General features: G+C 39.0%; 2 protein-coding genes across 2 annotated transcripts; both read left to right on the top strand.

Moving 5' to 3' along the window:
- Window positions 1-21,160: 21,160 nt before the first annotated feature.
- Window positions 21,161-21,872, top strand: LOC131994040 (uncharacterized). Its single transcript, XM_059360147.1, has 2 exons — window positions 21,161-21,658; window positions 21,732-21,872. The coding sequence occupies exons 1-2, from the start codon at window positions 21,269-21,271 to the stop codon at window positions 21,738-21,740; spliced, it is 399 nt and encodes a 132-aa protein (XP_059216130.1). The 5' UTR covers window positions 21,161-21,268; the 3' UTR covers window positions 21,741-21,872.
- A 1,599-nt stretch (window positions 21,873-23,471) lies between these two features.
- Window positions 23,472-25,014, top strand: LOC131994064 (uncharacterized protein K02A2.6-like). Its single transcript, XM_059360240.1, has one exon. It carries the CDS (start codon window positions 23,488-23,490, stop codon window positions 24,802-24,804), a length of 1,317 nt encoding a protein of 438 aa, XP_059216223.1. The 5' UTR covers window positions 23,472-23,487; the 3' UTR covers window positions 24,805-25,014.
- The last annotated feature ends 980 nt before the right edge of the window (window positions 25,015-25,994 follow it).

Here is a 25,994-nt window from a genome sequence, read left to right as displayed (position 1 = left end):
GTTGATCCCGAATTTTGATATTAGATTCGAGGTCTACTCCCAAATACTTTTCATTTGAGCGCCATATTTCCATAGTCAGCAAACGTGACTGGTTGCGGGGGTGTTGTTATGGGGGTGGGGTGGCCCCAAACACACTTTTTCCCGAATATTGATATCATATTCGTGATTTACTCCCAAAGACCTTTCATTTGAGCCCCATATTGCTATTGTAATAAATTTGTCCTCTTTGTGTGTTGTTTTTGGAAGGGGCGTTCCTCCATACACTTGGTCCCACATTTGGATATCTGATTCGTATTCTACACTTAAATACCTTTGATTGGAGCCCCATATTGCCATGATCAGTAAATAAGTCCTGTTTGGGGGGTGTTTTGCATAAGGGGTGCACCACAGAAACCTGATTCCTCATTTGGGTACCAAATTCGTATTTTACTCGCAAACACCTCTCATTTGAGTTCCATATTGCCAAGGTCGGTAAATATGTCCGATTTAGGGATGTTTTGGGGGTTGGAGTGGTCCCAAAACACTTAGTCCGACAAATGGATACCAGATGCGGTTTCCACTTTTAAATACCTTTCATTTGAGTCCCATATTGTCTTGATTTGTTTATATATATATATATCGTAGGTTTTGAGGTGGGGCTGCCCCACTAGGTACCCCATTCGAAATTTGGATACAAAATTTTTGTTTTTAGGTTAGTACAAATCGGTTGATAACCTGATATAGCTGCCATATAAAGCGATCTTGGCTCTGGACTTCTTGAGATTTTAGAGAGCGCAATTCTCGTCCGATTTGACTGAAATTTTGCACGTGGTGTTTTGATATCACCTTTAACAACTCTTCTAAGTATGACTTAAATAGGATCATTACCTTATATAGCTACCATATAAACCGGTCTTATCCTATTAGGCTGTACAATTGTTGGATAAATTACCGTACCCTACTTTAATTATACGAATTTTATATTCTTGTTGTGCGGATGTAAATAAATAAATTACAATTTAAAAAAATGTTTGCACTTTTTTCTCGTATTGTTTTGATAGGTTTACAATTGGCGTTACCACTTAATGGCAAACAAACAGACTTGCTCTTTTTGCGTTTTTTTGCCCTTTACGGCTTGTCTTTCCAGCCGTAAGGGCCGTAATTCAACAACTATTGAATTACTACTCACTCCTATTTGCCGCGAAGTGTAGCTAAGCGAGTTAAGCTATTTTGTCAAAACCTTGACCCTTTTTGTTTGGCAACAACAAAACACCCGTGGTAATTGTACCATACACCATGTACCATGTACCATGATCCATACAACATACATAAGAAAGTTTCAGTATTGAGCATTGCGGGTAACAAATAAACACTGGAATAAGCACCAGAGGGAATTTGTGCACACAAGTTACGGTTATCCCGAAGAGTATAAAAAGCTCAAGGCCAGCTTGAAAAGGGACTGTTTTTCTGGCAAAAACTATTTCAGCATTTTATTTTTGTTGTAAAGCCTTTATAACTGGAAAACTGATCCTTCTGCAATCTGTTACCGGTTTGTAGTAGAAGATATAATCTTTCAGAAAATGCTTGAATTGTATACACTTTAAAACAAAGGGTGTGCTATTGTGGGTTAAAGTTGAACTCTAGTAATTTCCCAAATACTTAAATGCCCATAACTTCCGCACTGATTTTATTATTTTTTTTTACACGAAAAAGCTTTTTGAGGTGGACCACACGTTTTATCGCTAAAGCATATGAACAATTACATCTATCTTCAATATATATTACAAGTAAAAGCGTGCTAAGTTCGGCCGGGTTTGTCGAGTTCTTTTCCCGGCATCTCTTCTTAGGCAAAAAAAGGATATTAGAAAATATTTGCTCTGCTATTAGAGCGATAACAAGATATGGTCCGGTTTAGACCACAATTAAATTATATGTTGTAGACCTGTGTAAAATGTCAGCCAATTCGAATAAGAAGTGCGCCCTTTGGAGGCTCAAGAAGTAAAATAGAGAGATCGATTTATATGGGAGCTGTATCGGGCTATGGACCGATTCAGACCATAATAAACACGTATGTTGATGGTCATGAGAGGATCCTTCGTACAAAATTTTAGATAAAACGGATAATAATTGCGACCTCTAGAGGCTCAAGAAGTCAAGACACCAGATCGGTTTATATGGCAATATCAAGTTATGATCCAATTTGAACCTTATTTGACACAGTTGTTGAAAGTAAGAATAAAATACGTCATGCAAAATTTCAGCCAAATCGGATAGGAATTGCGCACTCTACAGGCTCAAGAAGTCAAGACCCAAGATCGGTTTATATGACAGCTATATCAGGTTATTGACCGATTTGAACCATACTTGGCACAGTTGTTGGATATCATAACAAAACACGTCGTGCACAATTTCCAATAGGATAAGAATTGCGCACTCTACAGGCTCAAGAAGTCAATACCCAAGATCGGTTTATATGGCAGCTTTATCGGGTTATGGACCGATTTGAACCATACTTGGCACAATTTTTGGATATCATAACAAAACACGTCGTGCAAAATTTCATTCCAATCGGATAAGAATTGCACTCTCTAGAGGCTCAAGAAGTCAAGACCCAAGATCGGTTTATAAGGCAGCTATATCAAAACATGGACCGATATGGCCCATTTACAATACCAACCGACCTACACTAATAAGAAGTATTTGTGCAAAATTTCAAGCGGCTAGCTTTACTCCTTCGGAAGTTAGCGTGCTTTCGACAGACAGACGGACGAACACACGGACGGACATGGCTAGATCGACATAAAATGTCGCGACGATCAAGAATATATATACTTTATGGGGTCTCAGACGAATATTTCGAGTAGTTACAAATAGAATGACGAAATTAGTATACCCCCCATCCTATGGTGGAGGGTATAAAAAGTTATTATTGGTTTCACGCATGATATAACGAGAGTAATCCTATATGAATGGATAGAAACAAGTCAAATCGGGCTTAGTTCAACTGGGCCAAATTTAGGTAACTTACCACCTTAGCTTCTTTTTAATATTTATGGATCTTTCTACTCGTGAATATTAAAGATCATAAGTGTACTGTTCCGATACCAAATTTCCGCCAAACACTATAAAAATATAAGAAGTATATATGGCGACAATTTTTTATTTTTATGGGGCCATATCCGTATGGTGCTTGATGTCGTTGTTTCAAAGCATTATTGTACTCAGCTTTCCAAATTTCAGCCAATTTGCAAGCTGTTAACTCAGACTTAGATTTCACAAAGAGTGGATCCGCTTCCGAGTCCGGACCATCAATTTTAAGATTTATAATATCAACGTTAGAGTAGCTCTCCCTTTGATTTACAACTGTAGTCGCAAACAATCAGCGATATCGAGGGAGATTCTCAGTGAGAAGCCTGCACCGACTCTTGCTTTAATACTGACTGCCTGTGATACTCGATATGACAAGGCGAGTTACTGGCGCCTTTAAATAACCAATGGTTATAACATACCCGTGGCGTCCGTATGGACCGGAATAAGCTTGCTCACCTATGGAGCTTGACGAGGACTACAAACAAATGTAGCGACAAAATCAATTGAGGTCGAGTGTGCGACACTTTCTAGCGTCACAATCTTCTATTGACTGAAATCTAATAGTTCATGCTTCGTGGACAAATCAAAGATAGAAGTGAGAACTCGTCTAGGAACCCATAGAGCGAGTTCTGTTTCCTCTTGCTGACCATACCAGGAATGCCTCAGGTGGTATGGTTTCAATGCGATATTGTGGAGTGTGAATATCTTCTCGGGTTGTAACGGCCCTTAGAGCCACAACAACCAAGGCGTTAGGGCCAAGAGCAGTCCTAGAGTGTAAAGAGGGAATATACGCTTCTCTGAACCTGACATTATCGCAATATTTTAAAATGTCTTACAGACCACCACCAATAACCGAGATAGTGCAGTGTCAACTCAAGAACGTCGAGGGTGAACGTTTTTGTGGACATTTTGTTGTCCAATAGGGATATAACAACCAAGATGGTGAAGTCACGCACTGTCTTGAAGTTCTTGATTTCTCTGAGTCTGACAAAATGGTCATGAAAGGATATTTTTTTAAGGTCGCTGGAGTTCCGAAACAAACAGTTTGAACTGTTCCTTAAAATTTTAAGCAAACAGAATTTACCATTCTACTTAGTCTTAATGATTGTTCTTTAAAAGAATGTGGGTAAAAAGTTCTTACTATTTTTTAATTTAAGATTTGTACTTTGATTCTATTCATTGCGTCCATAATTAATTATCTAACTAGTCTGGTCCTCCCAAAAGAGATTATTTTTTTGTTCTTTGGAGCATTTCCTTTTCCTCAATTAGTTCTCTTTTCAGTGCGGCATAACGGCCGTGAAATTTATGAGTAGCTCTCCATGACTACTTTTCGTTGGTTGTGAGTCCATCCCAGAAGCAGGGGGTTGATGTGATTTATGTGATGTTAACTATGATTCGGAGGCTGTTTCGTGGTACGTTCACAATTACTTTGCCGAAAGCCTATTTGGGTAATGTAGAGTTATAATTAATATTAATTAACCTGTTTGCTTACTTTGTGATCTGTTACATTGCCAGGCAAAATTAATTTATTACACTCAATTCACTTTCTTATTGTTTTATTGTTGCAAGGGACGAAAGATAATATTTATGTTGCGAAAAGTTATTTGTTGTAGGTATTTATATTACACATATTCACAACGAATCAAACTGTACTCTGAACTCTGCTGGCTTAATACTAACAGTTAAGGCGCACAACTGTTGCTAGAATATTGGTAAGATAGATTATTTATACGTCTATGTTTCTAACTAGAAGACAATGTGGATATAGGACTGCGATTATGGTTACAAGGGTTACGTCATCCCTATTGTACATATGAAGCGGTGATCTTTCCTATCAAAGAAGTCGTGGCTATGATATAAATTCTTGACGACCCTATAGAGAAAAAAATAAAAATCGGTTAGGTTAGGTAAGTTGAAAAGAGGGTGCAGATATTAATTCGCCCATGCCACTATCGACATACACCTAAGCCAGTAATCGGCTTGTTGTGCGCTCTAAAAACTGTAAAGTAACCACTAAAAAGAAAATTTTAAGTTAGTAATTCCGTCCTACCTACAAAATCCAATATTGTTTTTAATATCATTCCCCTAAGTTGGATCATGTCTGGTATAATCTCCCCACTAAGTGCCGGTATCTGTTAGACGCGAAAGCCGGGCAATGACATAGGAAATGCTCCAACGTCCCATCATCTTCCCCGCATGCCCTACACATGATATCACTTGTCGCACCGATTTTACATAAGTGACCTGGTAGTCCTATGTGTCCCGTTATGATACCAATAGCTATACCGACCTTCTTCTTCCTTCCTTTCAGTAATAGCCTCGTCTTCTCACGATCTGGATCCCCCCATAGGATTTTCGCGATCGTACCAACCGTTTCGCTGTTCCACAATGTTGCCTGCGCATTCGTCGCCCACTTCCTTAACTCGGACTGCGTCGACCCGAAAGACTTCGGTTTAACCAAGTTTATTCACCGCCAAATCGCCTGCCCTTTCATTACCCCTTACTCCGTTATGGCCCGGCACCCAAAAGATGCGGATTTTCTCATTCTCAGGGAAGGAGTTAATCTCCCTCTTATACTTACTTCGTGACCTTACCAAAGAAGATTAAGAAGAAGAAGTGTAAGAAGGAGATTAACGCCTTCTATGATAACGCCATATTCCGCATCGTTTGGCTTCAATCACGAAATCAATTGATCCAATTAATATTTAAATTGAAACTGCTTCAATCACGAAAATGATAATATCAATCACCGTTTTTGAAAAAAAAGACAAAAAGGCAATTGAAAAAATTTTCCATTAAAAAAATTGGATATTCAAAACAAAAATTTATTGACATTTTAAATAAATTTTTTAATTGGATCGATTAAAAAAATCGATCGATTAAAAATCTTATAAACTTCTATATTCGATACACAGGTGTGTACGGGAACACGAACTTGAGGTGCGTTGTTTTGGGGAATGGTCCGTCCCCATCCGTATAAAGGGGTACCCTAACAATTTGTTGTTGTTGTCATAGCTGTGTGTTGTATATTGAGGGGGCACACCTTGGCCGAAATTAATTGATTCAATTAATTTTTTAATTGAAAATGGAAAAAATTTCAATCACGACTGCAATTGAATATTCAATTAAAAAATTAATGAATTAATTAATATTTTATTTGAAAAAGAATTTTTTTCAATTAAATTTTTAGATATTCTAGATATTCGATATTCGACGCAATGACTACAGATTAAGTCTGAGGTAGCCACTGCGGCTATGAGACTTAAGGCGATGGGAGAATGGATTGAGGATAGGAGCAGCTCATACCATCGTGGTATAATCGAGGCGGCGATAGGAAACCTGGAAGGAGGGAAGGGAAGAGGTTTCCGATTGAATACATGAGATGAACCTTGAAGTCGAGTGCGAGGCACTGCTGCCATCGGCATAGTCTTGGATTGACGGAACCCTAGAATTGCCATCCGCAAGATCATCTTACACGGATCGATCAAAGCTAGAGGACTGAGTAGGCCTGAGGTCTACGTTGAGAACCCAATAATTGAGATCTGTTTTAGACTGCCTGATTATAATACGGTCCTGCAGGCGGAGATCCGGGCGATCACGGAAAGCGTGAGGTGGTGTGGTGCTAACGCAAGGACGTCGAGTGTGAACATCTTTACCGACAGTAAAATTGCCATAAGGGCAATAAGAAACAGGACCGTAAGATCACGAACGGTCTTGTAGTGTAAGAAGGAGATTAACGCCTTCTCTGAGAATGGAAAATCCGCATCGTGTGGGTGCCGGGCCATAACGGAGTAAGGGGGAATGAAAGGGCAAATGATTTGGCGGTGAAGGCCAGAAAAGAAAGTCCCAAATAGAACCAATTGCAGCACTAAACGTATTATTTCTCCCAGTTCCGGTACTATTTTAAATTTTTTTTATACCCACCACCGAAGGATGGGGGTACATTCATTTTGTCATTCCGTTTGCAACACATCGAAATATCCATTTCCGACCCTATAAAGTATATATATTCTTGATCAGCGTAAACATCTAAGACGATCTAGCCATGTCCGTCCGTCTGTCTGTTGAAGTCACGCTACAGTCATTAAAAATAGAGATATTGAGCTGAAATTTTGCAAAGATTTATTTTTTTGTCCATAAGCAGGTTAAGTTCGAAGATGGGCTATATCGGACTATATCTTGATATAGCCCCCATATAGACCGATCCGCCCATTTAGGGTCTTAGGCCCATAAAAGCCACATTTATTATCCGATTTTGTTGAAATTTGGGACAGTGAGTTGCGTTAGGCCCTTCGACATCCTTTGTCAATTTGGCCGAGATCGGTCCAGATTTGGATATAGCTGCCATATAGACCGATCCTCCGATTTCGGGTCTAAGGCCCATAAAAGCCACATTTATGGTCCGATTTCGCTGAAATTTGGGACAGCGAGTTGTCTTAGGCCCTTTGATATGTTTCTTTAATTTGGTTCAGATCGGTTCAGATTTGGATATAGCTGCCATATAGACCGATCCTCCGGTTTAGGGTCTTAGGCCCACAAAAGCCACATTTATTATCCGATTTTGATGAAATTCGGGGCAGCGAATTGTGTAAGGCCCATCGACATCCTTCGTTAAATTAGCTCAGATCGGTCCAGATTTGGATATAGCTGCCATATAGACCGATCCTCCGGTTTAGGGTCTTAAGCCCACAAAAGCCACATTTATTATCCGATTTTGATGAAATTCGGGACAGTGAATTGCGTAAGGCCCATCGATTTGGATATAGCTGCCATATAGATCGATCCTCCGATTTATGGTGTAAGGCCCATAATAGCCACATTCATTATCCGATTTTGCTGAAATTTGGGACAGTGAGTTGTGTTAGGCCCTTTGACATATTTCTTCAATTTGGTCTAGATCGGTTCAAATTTGGATATAGCTGCCATATAGACCGATTTCTTGATTTATGGTTTTGGGCCCATAAAATGCTCATTTATTGCCCGATGTCCCCGAAATTTGGAACAGTAAGTTAAGTTAAGCCCCTTGACATACTTCTGCAATATCGCACAGATCGTCCAGATTTGGATATAGCTGCCATATAGACCGATATCTAGGTTTTAGGTTTTGGGGCCATAAAAGACGCATTTATTGTCCGATGTCGCCGAAATTTGAGACAGTGAGTTCAGATAGGCTCTTCGACGTCCTTCTTCAATTTTGCCCAGATCGGTCCAGATTTGAATATAGCTGCCATATAGACCGATCTCTGGATTTAAGGTTTAGGGCCCATAAAAGAGGCATTTATTGTCCGATTTCACCGAAATTTGGGACTGTGCTTAGTGTTAGGCTCTTCGACATGTTTATGCAACTTGGCCCAAATCGGTCCAGATTTGGATATAGCTGCCATGTAGACCGATATCTGGATTTCAAGTCTTGGCCCCATAAAAGGCGCATTTATAATCCGATTTCACTGAAATTTGACACAGTGACTTATGTTCGGCTTTTCGACATCCGTGTCGTATAAAGTTCAGATCGGTATGAGGTATATGAGTATAAGGTATGAAATTTTCACCGAATTTTGATGAAAGGTGATTTACATATATACCCGAGGTGGTGGGTATCCAAAGTTCGGCCCGGCCGAACTTAACGCCTTTTTACTTGTTTTAGTAAATCTTATTTTTCAAGAGCTTTTTGATTCGAGCCCAAAATCATTCTCCTAGCACTTTCCGTTCACCCTGCACAAACATGAACCAAATTAACAAATATCGCCAAACCCAATAATATTCCGCATCTACGACATAATGCCAGCATTCATGCAAAATTTCATAATTTTAGCTTTAGCCTTTAAGGCTGGGCAGTGATCAGTCAGTCAGTAAATCACTTGTGGAAAATATTAAAATTAGTGTGCATTGGATCATTTTCAGCTCAAATTGAGGCATGTTTATTGACCTATTTTAAGAAATGGAGGAGCAGTCAGTATCGCATCTTTTGGCACCGATAGGCAGGCATATTAAAACAACAATTTTGAGAAGTTGTGTGGGTAGGTGTAAGAGCATTTTCGCTCCACGGAAAAAAGTCGAAAATATGTGTTTTAGCATGCATATTTTGAGAAGTTGTGACGGATGGTGAATTGACTCCTAAAATAGTTATAATTATATGCCTGCATGTTGGGAGTGATATGTGATTCCGCCACTGGGCATGAATCGTTGTTGTTCTCACAGATTGTAAGTAAACCCCAACATGTAAGTATAAGAAAAAAAGCAAAGGGTTTGGTTTCAGATTATGTTGGTTTATTGGCAGCTTTCCTCTTTTACGGCTTCAGTCTCTAATGAAGTGAAGAATAATTTTTTTTAGATTCAGCAATTGGAAAAAGTTCATTTTTATTTTTGCTCAAGCCTGGGAACTCTTTATCCGTTTGAGCGAAAGCTTTTCTTCACCTTTTATTTAATGGATAAAGAGTTTCCACTTATTCTAATAAATTCGGGAGGTGTATTAATTTATGCTTTAATTGTAATTAGAAACTTATAATAGAGTATTATATTTGTATGTAGATAAATTATGTATAGAGCTGTTAAACATGCCGGTACCTCTTGCAATATCGCAACATCAACAGAAACGTGCTCCTGAAATGACCCATCCGAATTCCGTGCTGAGCTATTAGCATGTGACTCGCAGGCTGTATTAAACCAGCTTTTAGCACTTTGAACATTTCATCATTGGCCATCATTTTGTCAATGTTAACGGGATGATAAAAATGAGGGTCAGCTAAATCTGGAAGTTGGGAGTCAGTGTTCTCATGTATTCTATCGGAAATCTTTTCTGGAATTGTGGAATTAAACTTCGTTTAACGATTCCGTTGTTCTGGATTTTGACTGTGCTCTCATGGAAAAATTCCCTTTTCTTCTTGTTCGCGGTTTTTAACAAATGACTTCAAAATTACTGTCTGCGTTGCGCCCTTTAAGAATTTAACAGATTTGCGTCTTGGTTGTACTACCAACGCTGATTGCGCAGGCCAATGCAGTTGGCATGAGAACATGCCGTTTAGACCTTCCTCCAAGACGGCACTTCACTTTTTAAATCTGAACTTTCTTGTTTTGACTGACATCCGACTCATCATATTTCTGGGACTGCGTTCGATGTGATGTAGAAGAATGCGAACTTAGGCGACTAGTGGATGGTTTTGTCTTTTTGTCATCATCTTGGCGATCCACGTGAAGTTTGTTGTGATGGTTTCGGTTACAAACTGCACAAGTGTTCTGAGATCGACATCATTCCCTCGTATGGGAGGCGCAAAGGCAATTAAAATAAAATATCTTTTTTTTTCGCTGTCTCTACGCGCATTAAAACATCCATGTTGTTAATTTTTTGGCCAAATCGCAAATGATTTGTTTCCTGACAGACTTTGCACTTTTGGGAGCTATAGAATGTAATAAAATTTATGAATTTGTTTATGCAAGAGATTGAATTAAGTGTTAGTCGTTATTGAGTTGTAATTGAGTATTCGGTAAATTGCATAAATTCACTAGTGGAAGGGTTATAGTAACGTTTTGAGTACGGAAATCCACCACCCGAACCTTGGAATCATTCCCAGTAAATACCTTAACTGCTCGTCCTAACCTCCATTCCGTTGGAGGTAAGTTATGATCTTTGATAACCACTTAGTCATTCCGTCCATCAAGTGTCCCAAAATTCTTGGCGTCACATTTGACAGCTCTTACACATTCTCCCCACATGCCACAGCAATTTGCGATAAAGTCAAAAGCAGAACATTTGACAGCTCTTACACATTCTCCCCACATGCCACAGCAATTTGCGATAAAGTCAAAAGCAGAAACAATGCCCTAAAGGACTTGGGGTGCAGAGAAAGAAAACTTTTTGACCACATACAAAGCAATTGGCCGGTCTGTGGTAAGTTATGCAGCGCGTCAGCTATGTGACATACAGCGGAAAAATATTCAGATCTGTCAGAATGCCGCCCTCCGAACTGTTCTCATGTGGACCACCTCCATCAGGAAACAAAGACCCTACGAGTGCGAAGACATAACTACATGCTGTCTAAGCAATATCTTTTGGGCTGTTATCGCAGAGACCATCCAAATTATCATCTTGTGGATAGACATCCACCGTCCAGAAGCATTAAGGTAGATCTACATGATCTAAAGCGTGAGGTTCAGCGCTGCAAGAGAGAATCCCTAGATTAAGAGGTTGATATGCCTCTTGATCTAGGGTCTAGACAACATTCATGCAGACACGGTAAATAGCAGATGCGGTAAATAGCTACCGGTTGAATGTAGTCCTTGGAGAACGACCGCCTCCCATTGCACCTGAAGAAATTAACCTCCCCCGGCAAACCAGAGTACTTCTGGCTCAATTACGTTTCGGCAGATGCAGCCGCCTCCACTCCTACAGAGCAAGGATTGATGCCGACGTGCAAGATGTATATCCCGATTGTGACCAGGGACCACACGATACACGTCACCTGTTTAACTGCCAAGCCAGGAACACTCGACTCAGACCCAGATTCCTCTGGACGCACCCCATCTTAGTCGCAAAGTTCCTGGATCTTAACATTTAACATAATCAAGCAGATGAAAGATAGAACACAACAACAACAACCACTAAGTCATTTCAATAAATTAAATTCCTAAGTAAACGCTTCCATATATTTCCTTTGTAGTTCGCAAATATATTCATTCTTCCAACGTTTTGCAAAGTGAAGTTGTAAAACCTTCAGGCGTTGCCATCGACTAATGAGAGACATATTATCATAATACTTCTCAGCAACTGCGACTTAAGGAGAACCTTTCATGAAATGTGCTGGAGTCAGTGCTATGAGTTCCGAAGGAGTTTCGCTTATCGGGAAAAGGGGTCTAGAATTATGAATACTTTCAATGCGTTACAGCAGCGTAGAAAATTCCTCATTGTAATCTATAAATTTCCTGCAACTTTCTTGAGATGGGCCTTCATACTCTTTACCCAAGCTTCCCATAATCCAAACATATGGGGGCCTGGGGAAAAAAAAGAGCCATAAGAAACCATAAATGCTGTTTTTCCACAAAAGCTTTTTCAGCCAATTTCAAAAAATTCTTATACTCATTTGCAAGTATTTGTTTAGCGCTAACGAACTTGGAACTGTTATCCGAAAAGACTTTGACTGAAAAACCTCTCCTACCAACAAAACGATCGAAATTAGCTAAAAAGGGAATAGCACGAGTGGAAAGGCATACAACTACAAGAGCATAACCTTTAACCAACATAACATTTCGCAATTTAGAAGTTTTAATTTCAAATGGCCCTGCGAATTCTACCCCAGTTTTCGTAAAAGGAGGCGAATATACACACCTTTCCTGCATCAAAGCCGCCATAATTTGTCTACGTATGCTATGCTTATACCAGAGTTGCCTTTTATATTTCGGGATTAGTTAACACTAAATCAAATATTAATCATGGAAAATCGCTCTATTGTTTTTATACCCACCACCGAAGAATGGCGGTATATTCATTTTGTCATTCCGTTTGCAACACATCGAAATATCCATTTCCGACCCTATGAAGTATATATATATTCCTGATCAGCGTAAAAATCTAAGACGATCTAGACATGTCCGTCCGTCTGTCTGTTAAAATCACGCTACACTCTTCAAAAACAGAGATATTGAGCTGAAACTTTGCACAGATTCTTTTTTGTCCATAAGCATGTTCAGTTCGAAGATGGACTATATCTTAATACAGGCCCTATATAGACCGATCCGCCGATTAAGGGTCTTAGGCCCATAAAAGCCACATTTATTATCCGATTTCGCTGAAATTTGTTACAATGAGTTGCGTTATGCCCTTCGACATTCTTCGTCAATTTGGCTCATATCGTTCCAGATTTGGATATAGCTGTCATATAGACCGAACCTCTGATTTAGGGTCTTAGGCCCATAAAAGCCACATTTATTACCCCATTTCGCTGAAATTTGGGACAGTGAGTTGTGTTAGGCCCTTCGACATCCTTCGCCAATTTGGCCCAGATCGGTCCAGATTTGGATATAGCTGTCATATAGACCGATCCTCCGATTTAGTATCTTAGGTCCATAAAAGGCGCATTTATTGTCCGATGTCGCCGAAATTTGGGACAGTGACATACTTTTGCATTATGGCACAGATCGGTCCCTATTTGGATATAGCTGCCATATAGACCGATCTCTCGGTTAGGTTTTGAGCCCATAAAAGTCGCATTTATTGTCCGAAGTGTTAGGCCCTTCGACATCCTTCTTTAATTTCCTCAGATCGGTCCAGATTTGGACAATGCTGCCTTATAGACCAATCTTTCGATTTAATGTTTTGGGCCCATAAAAGACGCATTTATTGTCTGATTTTGCCGAAATTTGGGACATTGAGTTAAGTTAAGCCCCTCCACATATTTATGCAATTTCATATTTCGATACTACTGCTATGGGACATAAGGTATGCAATTTTCACCGAATTTTGATGAAAGGTGGTTTACATATATACCCGAGGTGGTGGGTATCCAAAGTTCGGCCCGGCCGAACTTAACGCCTTTTTACTTGTTAAAATATTTCCCATTAAGATCAATACACTTTTGCGTGCGTTTGAACCAATTGTCGAAGCACTCTTGCCACTCTGATTTATCCCCAAAACATGCATCCTGAATGCATAAACCGCTTCTTCAGGTATCGAAAACGTTGACCTCTCATTTTACTTTTTACGCACGAGAACAAAAAGAAGTCATTCCGTGCCAAGTCAAAACTATACGGGGGATGACTCATCAAATCGATGGTTTGAATGCTCAAAAATTCAATTGTTTGAGCTGATGTGTGGGAGATCGCATTTGCGTGGTGAAGAGTGATCTGTCTTCGGCGGCTGGTTTCGAATCCTGGCGAGAATATCATGAAAATTTTCAGTAGTGGTTATCCCCTTCTAATGATGGCGACATTTGGGAGGTACTGTACCATTTGGTATGGCAACCATGCAAAAACTACTCCACAAAGAGGTGTCGCACTGCGGCACGCCGTTCGGACTCGGCTATGAAAAGAAGGCCCCTTATCATTTAGCTTAAACTTGATCGGATAGCACTCATTGATTCGTGAGAGGTTTGCCCCTGTTCCTTAATGGAATGTTCATGGGCGAATGTGCATTTTGCTTCGTGCCCGAGCAACTTTTGTTTGATTTGGTTCATCTTGAAACACCCATACATATTGTTTACTTTCGGGCTCATGCGCGTAAATTTACGATTCATCACCTGTCACGTTGTCATAGACGTGTTTCGAAGCACCGCGATCGTATTTTTGGAGCATTTCTTTCGACTAATCAACACGAGCCTACTTTGATCGATATGGTTCCAACGCGAAAAATTTTGTTTGACGGCCAAATGTTCATGCAATATTAAATGTATGCTCGTCTCATCAATGCCTAAGGTTGTCTCAATCTCACGATACGTCACATGACGATCTTACAATATCAGTTGGTGCACAGCATCAACGGTTTTTGGAATAACAACTGATTTTGAACGACCTTAACGAAATTTGTCTTGCAGTGAACTACGTCCTCGGTTGAATTCACCGTACCATCGATAAACATTGGTCCTTGATGTAGCTTTATCGCCAAAAAATTGAATTAAGTTCATCAATGCACTGTCATTGAGTTAATACACGTCGAAAGCGGTAAAAAATAATCGCGCGAAAATGTTCACGATTTGCATTGCCTTATAGCATTTTTAAGGCATATAACATAAAATTCCTGGCGTATGGATCGAAGCATAGTTTGATGTTCTGTATGCATCAAAATTCGACAGCCTTCCGTTTACTCCTAAGACCACAGTTTTGTCTAAGTAGGGATTTAATGTCAAAAGCCTACTTTTTGCGTTGACAGCAGAATTGGGCATTAAGTAATCGTGTGCCCCATGAAAGTATGCACGTTGTGAAACAATTATAGCCCGAAAGACAGCTCTTCCGAAGTTATTGGTCCGTTTGGAGATGTAAAACCACTCTGTCGGCGACAGTTTCTAATAAATCTGAACATATAAGCTAAAACCTGTAGGGCACGGTGGTATGAAGAAAATCCGTCTAATATATCTTCTTGCTCTGTAAGAGTTTGAAAGACATTAGTTTTCTTTTCCAAAGAATATTGTGTCAATATCGGCTGTTATGGCCAGTCAGAAATTTGGCCTTTAAGCCATTGAGGTCCGTTCCACCAAAGTTTACTTTCCTTTAGCTCCGTTATAGTACATCCTCGAGCTCTTGAATCGGCGGTATTATCTCCGCTAGTCAAGTCTAACCAATTGGCATTTCCGACGTGATCGAGAATTCTAGAAACTCTATTTGCCATATAAGTAGGGTGGTTTGTTCAACTAAGCCAGAGTGATCGTAGATTCACGCCATAAATAAATGAGACGAGTAAGTCAAGCTCTTCGACACCAAGATTTGACTTGATATTTCGTCCTCACAATCCATTATACGAATGTATAAGCACGCGCAGTATGCCTTTTCGGAGGCATCGCAAAACCCGTGAATTTGAACAACTTTCTGTGGTCTGTGCCCTATCCAACGAGGTATTCTTATTTATTTATTTACTAGCTGACCCGGGCCCGCTCCGCTGCGCCTTCTTTTACTTTATATGGAACAAGTTTCTTTGGAATATTCATTTTCGACAATTAAAGAGCTTTTAGTGAAATACCATAGTATATCGAAAATAGTAAAGGGTGATTTTTTTGAGGTTAGGATTTTCATGCATTAGTATTTGACAGATCACGTGGGATTTCAGACATGGTGTCAAAGAGAAAGATGCTCAGTATGCTTTGACATTTCATCATGAATAGACTTACTACCGAGCAACGCTTGCAAAGCATTGAATTTTATTACCAAAATCAGTGTTCGGTTCGAAATGTGTTCATTCACCGTAACGTTGCGTCCAACAGCATCTTTGAAAAAATACGGTCCAATGATTCCACCAGCGTACAAACCACACCAAACAGTGCATTTTTCGGGATGCATGGGCAGTTCTTGAACGGCTTCTGGTTGCTCTTCACTCCAAATGCGGCAATTTTGCTTATTTACGTAGCCATTCAACCAGAAATGAGCCTCATCGCTGAACAAAATTTGTCAAAATTTGAACACATTTCGAACCGAACACTGATTTTGGTAATAAAATTCAATGATTTGCAAGCGTTGCTCGTTAGTAAGTCTATTCATGATGAAATGTCAAAGCATACTGAGCATCTTTCTCTTTGACACCATGTCTGAAATCCCACGTGATCTGTCAAATACTAATGCATGAAAATCCTAACCTCAAAAAAATCACCCTTTATATCGCTTGACTAACAGTTTAACAATATAAGCGCCTATATCTAAATCCCATATGATCTTTATTGGTCCACGAATTAAAGTTTGGATGTAAGGTGTACTCCATTCGTAAAATACTTTATATCAGCCCGATATTCTCATGATGTCTGATTTAGTGGTGTTTTCGGGGGAGAGGTGGTCCCCAAGATACTTAACCCTGAAAAAATATCTACATCGTGATCTTCTCTCAAATACCATTTATTTAAACCCCATATTGCCATTGGTTTAAGGGTAGTTTACAGGTTGAGGCGTCCCCCAATCACATGGCCCCAAATTGGGTATCAAATTCGTTTTCTAATCTTAAATACCTTTTTTCATTTGAGCCACATATTGGCATGGTCGAAATTTTTTTTCCCTTTGGGGGGTGTTTAGGGAAAGGGATGATGCCCTAAGTACAAGGTCCTAAATTTGGATATCAAATTCGTATTCTACTCCCAAATACCTTTATTTGAGCCCCATATTGCGATGGTAAGTAAAACAGTTGCTAGTTGTGGGGTATTTTGGGAGAGGGGTAGATCCCCAGAAAATTGGTCCCGCAAATGGCTATCAATTCTTGCTCTACACCCCAATACCTTTCATTTAAGCTCCATACTGACATGGTCGGTAAATATGCCCGAGGGTGTTTTGCGGTCCCCCAAACACTAAGCCCGGAAAATATATCAGCAACGTGCTCTATTCTCATGTATCTATACATCATTTATTTGAACGCCATATTGCCATCTGCCTCAAAATTGGATATCAAATTAGTTTTCTAATCTCATTTAAACTCCTTATTGCAAAAGTCAGCAAATATGTCCGGTTTGGGGTATTGCCCCAAAAAGCTAAAATATAAATATTTAGTTCCACTCTCTTTAAGACTCAAATTGTCTTGGTGAGCAAATACGTCCTATTTGGGTGGTTGGACGTCCCCTAGAAGGTTGGTCCCTAATGTTGATATCAGATATGTGGTCTACACCCATATTCCTTTAATCAGAGCCCCATATTTCCATAGTCGGCAAACATGACCGGCTTGGGGGGTGTTTTGGGGTCACTCAGTGAGTTGGCCTTAAAAATATATATCGGATTCGTGTTCCACTTTAAAAACACTCTTATTTGAGCCTCATATTGTAATAGTCAGCAAATACTTACAATTTGGGTGGAGTTGTGGGGCTCCATAGACATTTTTCCCAAATATTGATATCAAATTCGTGCTTTACTCCCAAAGACTTTTTATTTGAGCTCTACATTGCTATGGTCGTAAATTTGTCCCCTTTGGGGGATGTTTGGCGAGAGGCGGCCCCCGAAACACTTGGTCCCATATTTGGACATCAGATTCTAATTCTACTTTCAAATACCTTTTATTTAAGCCCCATATTCCCATGGTCAGCAAATAGTCCCCTTTGGGAGGTGTTTTGGGAAAGGGGTGGACCCCCAGAAACGTGGTCCCACATTTGGATATCATATTCGTATTCTACTCGCAAATACCTTTCGTTTGAGTCCAATATTGCCATGGTCGGTAAATATGTCCGATTTTGGGGTGTTTTGGGGGTTGGGGTGGTCCCCTAACACTTGGTCTGACAATTGGATATCAGATACGTTTTCTTATCCTTAATACCTTTCAATTAAATCCCATATTGTCGTGATTGGTCTAAATATATATTCGATAGGTTTCAGGGTGGGGCGGCCCCCCTAGGTACCCCATCCGAAATTTGGATACCAAATTTTTATTTTTAGGGTTCTATATGAGAGCACACAAAATTTCGCTTAAATCGCACTACCCATCTCCGAGATCTGGCGTTTCTGAAAATTAGGGCAAGGGGAGCGGGTCCGCCCCCCTTCAAATATCAAAAAGGTAGTATCCTATTTTCACGGGGTCATTATGCACCATCTGTGAAAATTTCAAGAAAATCGGTTCAGCCGTTACTGAGTCTATAAGGAACACACAAACATACAAACAAACAAATCTACAAACAAACACAAATTGATTTTTATACCCTCCACCATAGGATGGAGGAATACTAATTTCGTCATTATGTTTGTAACTACTCGAAATATTCGTCTAAGACCCCATAAAGAATATATATTCTTGATCGTCGCGACATTTTACGTTGATCTAGCCATGTCCGTCCGTCCATCTGTCTGTCGAAAGCAAGCTAACTTCCGAAGGAGTAAAGCTAGCAGCTTGAAATTTTTCGCAAATACTTCTTATTGGTGTAGGTCGGTTGGTATTGAAAATGGGCCATATCGGTCTATGTTTTGATATAGCTGCCATGTAAACCGATCTTGGATCTTGATTTCTTGAGCTTCTAGAGGGCGCAATTCTTATCCGATTTAAAGGAAATTTTGCACGACGTGTTTTGTTATGATATCCAACAACTGTGCCAAGTATGGTTCAAATCGGTCTATAACCCGATATAGCTGTCATGTAAACCGATCTTGGGTCTTGATTTCTTGAGCCTCTAGAGGGCGCAATTCTTATCCAATTTGAATGAATTTTGGCACGTAGTATTTTGTTATGATATCCAACAACTGTGCCAAATATGGTTCAAATCGGTCTATAACCCGATATAGCTGTCATTTAAACCGATCTTGGGTCTTGACTTCTTGAGCGTCTAGAGGGCGCAGTTCCTATCCGATTTGCCTGAAATTTTGTACGACAGATCCTCTCATGACCATCAACATACGTGTTTATTATGGTCTGAATCTGTTTATAGCCCGATACAGCTCCCATATAAATCGGTCTCTCTATTTTACTTCTTGAGCACCCAAAAAACGCAATTCTTATTCGAATTGGCTGACATTTTACACAGTTCTCCAACATGTAATTTAATTGTGGTCCGAATTGGACCATATCTTGATATCGCTCTAATAGGGGAGAAAATCTTTTTTTATATCCTTTTTTGCCTAAGAAAAGATTCCGGGAAAAGAACTCGACAAATGCGATCCATGGTGGAGAGTATGAAAGATTCGGCCCGGCGGAACTTAGCACGCTTTTACTTGTTCTATATAAGATTGGTATTCCTAGTTCAATAAAATATATATCTTATGAATTTAGTACTAGGATCATTGGTGTAATGTGTTTATTTAGTTCAGACATAAAAGCAGAATTAAAATATGAAGAATTAAGAAACAAGTAAAACAGTGCTAAGTTCGGCCGGGCAGAATCTTATATACCCTCCACAATTAATTGCACTTGTCGAGTTCTTTTCCCGGCATCTCTTCTTAGACAAAAAAGGAATATTAGAAAAGATTTGCTCTGCTACTAGAGCGATATCAAGACAAGGTCCGGTTTGGACCACAATTAAATTATATGTTGGAGACCTGTGTAAAATGTCAGTCAATTCGAATAAGAATTGCGCCCTTTGGGGGCTCAAGAAGTAAAATAGAGAGATGGATTTATATGGGAGTGTAATATGATAACTTGTTATACTCGTATTTATAAGAAACTTTTGATGAAACTAAGTAGACTAGCTTGTTCCTTTAATGTTGTTTGTTTAAAAAATATAATAAAAAGAGTCAGTTTGTTGACAGAAGCTTTACAATTCAAGTGTGGGGTTCCCAAAAAAAAAATAAATAAAAAAAAGAAGACTCAAAAAAAAATTTTTTTTTTTTTTTAAATATGGATTCACGCCCTACTCGAGAAAGAATTCTTTCAGCTTTGAAAGCTTCAAATGTGGAATTTCCAGAAACAGCGTCAATTGCACAATTGAGAACATTATATGATTCTTTGCAAGTTAACGGTGGTCCATCAAAGCAGACTGAATTGCCTTCTGGAAATGTGGTTTCTTCTGATTCTGCTGGGAATTCATCTGTAACTGTCACTACAATGTCATCCAATACTTTGAATGAAACTCCCGTTATTAATTCCGCAACTGCCGATCCTGAAAATTTGCTTCAGTCATTTCAATGTAATGGTGAGTCCACAAATCAAACTGAATTGGTTCTTGGAACTGCCGCTTGTTTTTCTGCCGCACGGACTTCAACCGATTTAATATCAAGAAATACATTGAGTGTCGCTTTTAATAACAGCGAAATTGGCGTATCCTGTGCAAATCTTCGGCAAACACAGACTTCAGTGCCTCCTTTCGTAATTTCTTCCGTACCTTCCGTCTATAATTCTTCTGCTTCCGTTCCTGTAAATACAGTTCAAAGACAATTTCCTGGTACTTCAGGGACTGCTGCTTCTGTTTCTGCCGCCCGGACTTCATCAGTTATTTCCGATTTAATGAATACAAATACATTGGGTGTCGCTTTTAACAATAGAGCAATTGGCGTGTCCTGTGATGTTCTTCCGCAAACACAAACTTCCGTACCTCCTTCCGTATCTTCTTGTGTTGTTTCTTCCGTACCCTCCGTCAATTATTCCTCAGTTTCCGTTCCTGCAAACTTACTTCGAGGACAATTTTCTAGACTTTCTGTTCCATCACAGGTAACAGACCCTTTCATTCGTTCAAGCGTTTTATCCCGTGAAGCTGATGAACTAGAGAGTGAAATTAGAGTTTTGAGATTGAAGCAAGAAATGTTGGCTCTTCGAAACCAAATTGAATCTTTAGAAAACGGTGGAAAAAAGGTTTCTACAAATATCAATTATGACGAGCTCTCTATGATGGTTCCGAAATTTTCTGGGAATGATGGACGAAATATTGAAAAATGGATAAACTCTTTTGAAAGCTACACTATAAATATGACTGACCAAGAAAAATATATGTGCTTAAGATATTTGCTGGTTGGAACTGCGCGAGAGTTCATGGAAAATTCAAATTACAAAGAATATAAGGAGTAGAAGAGATCGCTCTTAGACATTTTCAAGAGAACGGTAACGCAAGAAGAAGTTTATCAAAAATTGCGTTTGCGCAAGTTGAAGCCAACAGAGCCGTGTATTGCCTATATAGTAGCAATGCAAACTATTGCAGCAGAAGGCGAAATCAACGAGCAAGAACTGGTTGACATTATAATAGACGGAATGGAAGATAAAACCAACAACATATCCATTCTATACGGATCAAACTCATTACAAGAATTGATGCATGGAATAGATAGATACGAGAAACGCAGGTCAAAAACAGTCAGTACTCATAAAGAAGGCCGTGACAATACTAAAGGCATACGATGTTTCAATTGCTCTCAATTTGGACATATGAAGAACACCTGCAATAAGCCTCGACGTCCACCGGGATCTTGTTTCCATTGTTTCCAAATGGGACATTTTTACAAGGATTGTCCTAAAAGGATGAATGTTACTGCTCCCATATTTTGTAGTAATGGTATTGTAGACACAACACAAATGGTATACTATAAATATACTAAATATACAAATATACTAATTCTGCGAATATTTCGTGCTTGATCGATTCCGGTAGCTCAATTAGTTTGGTTAAGATGTCTTTATTACCGACTGGTGTGATACGTTCGAAGAATTTAATACCAACTTCGTATGTTGGAGTTGGCAATTCCCCTTTGAAAATATATGGAAATATTTCTTGTTTAATAAAATTTAAAAAATCGTCTAGACAAATAGAATTACTTGTTGTTCCGAACGAGAGCATTCATGTTCCAATGATTCTTGGACGGAACTTTATGCATGCATTTAATGTAAAATTACTTCAAGTCAAGGAAACTACGAATGATATAGAAGTATTTGAATCCACAAGAAAAATAAATGACAATAATAATATAACCTCGGTGTCTACACCATCTACGATAAGCAATTCTTATGATAGTCCTGTGAATTCCCAAGTGATACGTACGGACGATATTGATCTAAATCCTTTGTTAAATTCATTCCAGAAGAAGACTTTAGAAGATCTTATTCATAATCGTTATATAACTCCAAAGGGAATTGATAAAAAGTCATCTGATTATAGGATGCAGATTAAATTATCTGATGATATTCCAATACACTGCTCTCCCCGTAGATTGTCGGTTCGTGATCGTGAGGAAACGCAGAAGATTGTTAGTGATTTGTTAGAAAGGAAAATAATACGTTACAGCAATTCTCCATACACGTCAGCAATTGTGTTGGTAAAGAAAAAGACAGGGGAAACGCGGATGTGTGTCGATTATCGAGCGTTAAACAAAAAGACTATTAGGGATAACTTTCCTTTACCCCTCATCGAGGACTGTATTGAGAGCATATCAGGCAAAAAATGGTTTAGCCTCATGGATTTGAAGGATGGATTTTTCAACATAGAAATGCATAATGATTCAATTCCGTACACTTCATTTGTAACCCCATTTGGACAGTACGAGTATTTGAAGATGCCATTTGGTTTAAAAAATGCTCCAGCAAACTTTCAACGCTTTATAAATGGTATATTTCGCGACTTAATAGAGGACCATAGAGTGGTTATATATATGGATGACATATTGATTGCATCCTCTGATTTCGATTCTCATGTTCAGACATTGGCGGTTGTACTTGGACGTGCTTTTGAGTACGGATTACGTATCAAGTTAACTAAATGTAAATTTGGTTATCAGAGTTTAGAGTATTTAGGATACTTAATCAGCCCAAAAGGTATACGGCCGACAGAAAATCACTTGCGAGCTGTGAAACAAATACCAATGCCAAGGAATCATAGGGAATTACAAACTTGTCTTGGGTTGTTTTCCTACTTTAGGAAATTCGTTCCGTCATTCTCAAATATTGCAAGGCCATTGTTAGATTTGCTTCGTAAAGAGAAAAAATTCGTTTTCTCTGAAGAATGTGTAAAGGCCTTTAGTGAATTAAAGTCTCGTTTACTTCGGGCCCCAGTATTAGCTATCTATAACCCTAAAAGCGATACGGAGTTACATTGTGATGCAAGTTCTCATGGATTCGGAGCAATATTGATGCAGCGTCAGGATGATAAAAAGTTCCACCCCGTAGCATTTTTTTCAAAGGCTACAACCAATGCAGAATCGAGATATCATAGCTTCGAACTGGAAACACTCGCAATTATTTACGCGTTGCGCCGGTTTCGTGTGTATTTAGAAGGATTACATTTTACCATAGTCACAGATTGCAATTCACTTACAATGACCTTGAACAAGAGACAAGTTAATCCTCGGATATCCCGCTGGGCATTGGAACTAAAGAACTATGACTATTCTATCAAACACAGGAAGGGTTCTTCTATGGGTCATGTGGATATGTTAAGCAGATGTATAGAAAAGGAAATATCCCCTCATGTGGGATGTAACATGATTTGCTCTGTAGATTCGAATCAACTCGATGTCCAAATTCAACTGACCCAAGCTAGAGATCCTGTTATTAAGGACTTATGTAAACGTTTGGAAAAGGAAGAGATATGTGATTTTGACCTAATAGACGGTCTCTTATTTAAGAAAGTGGGTGCAACCGTTTGTTTATATGTCCCAAAGGAAATGGAAGATAATGTGATAAGAATGATACATGAGAAGCTTGGACACCTGGGGACAGATAAATGTTATTATAAGATTAGAGAGAATTTTTGGTTCCCAGACATGCGCAATAAGATAGATAGCTTCATTAAGAATTGTATAAAATGTATCATTTATGCTGCTCCAGCTAGAATAAACCAACAGAACATGTACAGCATTCCAAAGGTGGCGGAGCCATTCGATACGATACACGTGGATCACTTCGGACCACTTCCATCATTAAAATCGAAAAGAAAACACATTTTAGTGGTAGTTGATTCTTTTACAAAATTTGTTCGACTTTATCCTGTAAATTCGACGAGCACTAAGGAGGTTTGTTGTTCTCTCGAAAAGTATTTTAGTTATTACAGTAGACCAAGACGCCTAATCTCGGACAGAGGATCATGTTTTACGTCATTGGAGTTTTCTGAATTCATTTTGAAAAATAATATTAATCATGTTAAGGTGGCGGTTGCCTCTCCACAAGCAAATGGGCAGGTTGAGCGTGTAAATCGTATTATTAAGTCCATGTTGAGCAAATTGAGTGACCCAATAGATCATTCCGATTGGTCATTGAAATTGTCCCAGGTGGAATATGCTATCAATAACTGTGTTCACAGTTCTACAAAGGAAACCCCAGCGAAGTTACTCTTTGGAACGAATCAACGAGGGGTGGTGGTAGATAAGCTGTCGGAATATCTAGATAAGAAAATTTGTAATGAGGAGAAACTAAATTTGAGGGATATGAGGGTTAAGGCATTGAATTCTATACAGCGATCTCAGAACTACAACGAATTATACTTTTCCAAACATCATGAACCGGCAAAACGTTACGATGAGGGTGATTATGTTGTTATTATGAATATTGACAATACAGTTGGGAAGAATAAGAAATTTTGTGAAAAATATCGTGGTCCCTACATTATTGAAAAAGTATTAGATAATGATCGCTACGTTGTGAGAGATGTTGACAATTGTCAACTGACACAGATCCCATATAAGGGTATAATTGAAGCAAAGCGACTTCGGAAATGGTTGACACCTAGGTTATAGATTTATGTTATTGGTCACACTTATATAATATACACAATTTTTATATCATGATTGTGGGCAATCATATTGTCAGGTTGGCCGAACTGTAATATGATAACTTGTTATACTCGTATTTATAAGAAACTTTTGATGAAACTAAGTAGACTAGCTTGTTCCTTTAATGTTGTTTGTTTGAAAAATATAATAAAAAGAGTCAGTTTGTTGACAGAAGCTTTACAGGGAGCTATATCGGGCTAAAGACCCATTCAGATCATAATAAACACGTATGTTGATGGTCATGAGAGGATCCGTCGTACAAAATTTCAGGCAAATCGGATAATAATTGCGACCTCTGGAGGCTCAAAAAGTCAAGTTCCCAGATCTGTTTATATGACAGTTATATCAGGTTATGGACCGATTTGAACCATAATTTGCACAGTTGTTGGATATCATAACAAAATTTTTTCGTGCAAAATTTCATTCAAATCGAATAAGAATTGCGCCCTCTAGAGGCTCAAGAAGTAAAGAACCAAGATCGGTTTATATGGCAGCTATATCAGGTCATGGACCGATTTGAACCAAACTTGGCACAGTTGATGGATATCATAACAAAACATGTCGTGCAAAATTTCATTCGAATCGGATAAGAATTGCGCACTCTAGAGGCTCAAGAAGTAAAGAACCAAGATCGGTTTATATGGCAGCTATATCAGGTCATGGACCGATTTGAACCAAACTTGGCACAGTTGATGGATATCATAACAAAACATGTCGTGCAAAATTTCATTCGAATCGGATAAGAATTGCGCACTCTAGAGGCTCAAGAAGTCAAGATCCAAGATCGGTTTATATGGCAGCTATATCAGGTTATAGACCGATTTGAACCATACCAAAACAAAACACGTCGAGTAAAATTTCATGCCAATCGGATAAGAACTGCGCCCTCTAGAGGCTCAAGACGTCAAGAACCAAGATTGGTTTATATGGCAGCTATATCAAAACATGGACCGATATGGCCCATTTGCAATACTAACCGACCTACACTAATAAGAAGTAATTGTGCAAAATTTAAAGACCCAAGATCGGTTTATATGGCAGCTATATCAGGTTATGGACCGATTGAACCATACTTGGCACAGTTGTTGGATATTATAACAAAACACGTCGTGCCAAAATTCATTTAAATCGGATAAGAATTGCGCCCTCTAGAG

The sequence above is a fragment of the Stomoxys calcitrans genome, chromosome 1 (genome assembly GCF_963082655.1).
Source record: "Stomoxys calcitrans chromosome 1, idStoCalc2.1, whole genome shotgun sequence".
Taxonomy (NCBI): Eukaryota; Metazoa; Arthropoda; class Insecta; order Diptera; family Muscidae; genus Stomoxys; species Stomoxys calcitrans.
This window is presented reverse-complemented; position numbering and strand designations above follow the sequence as displayed.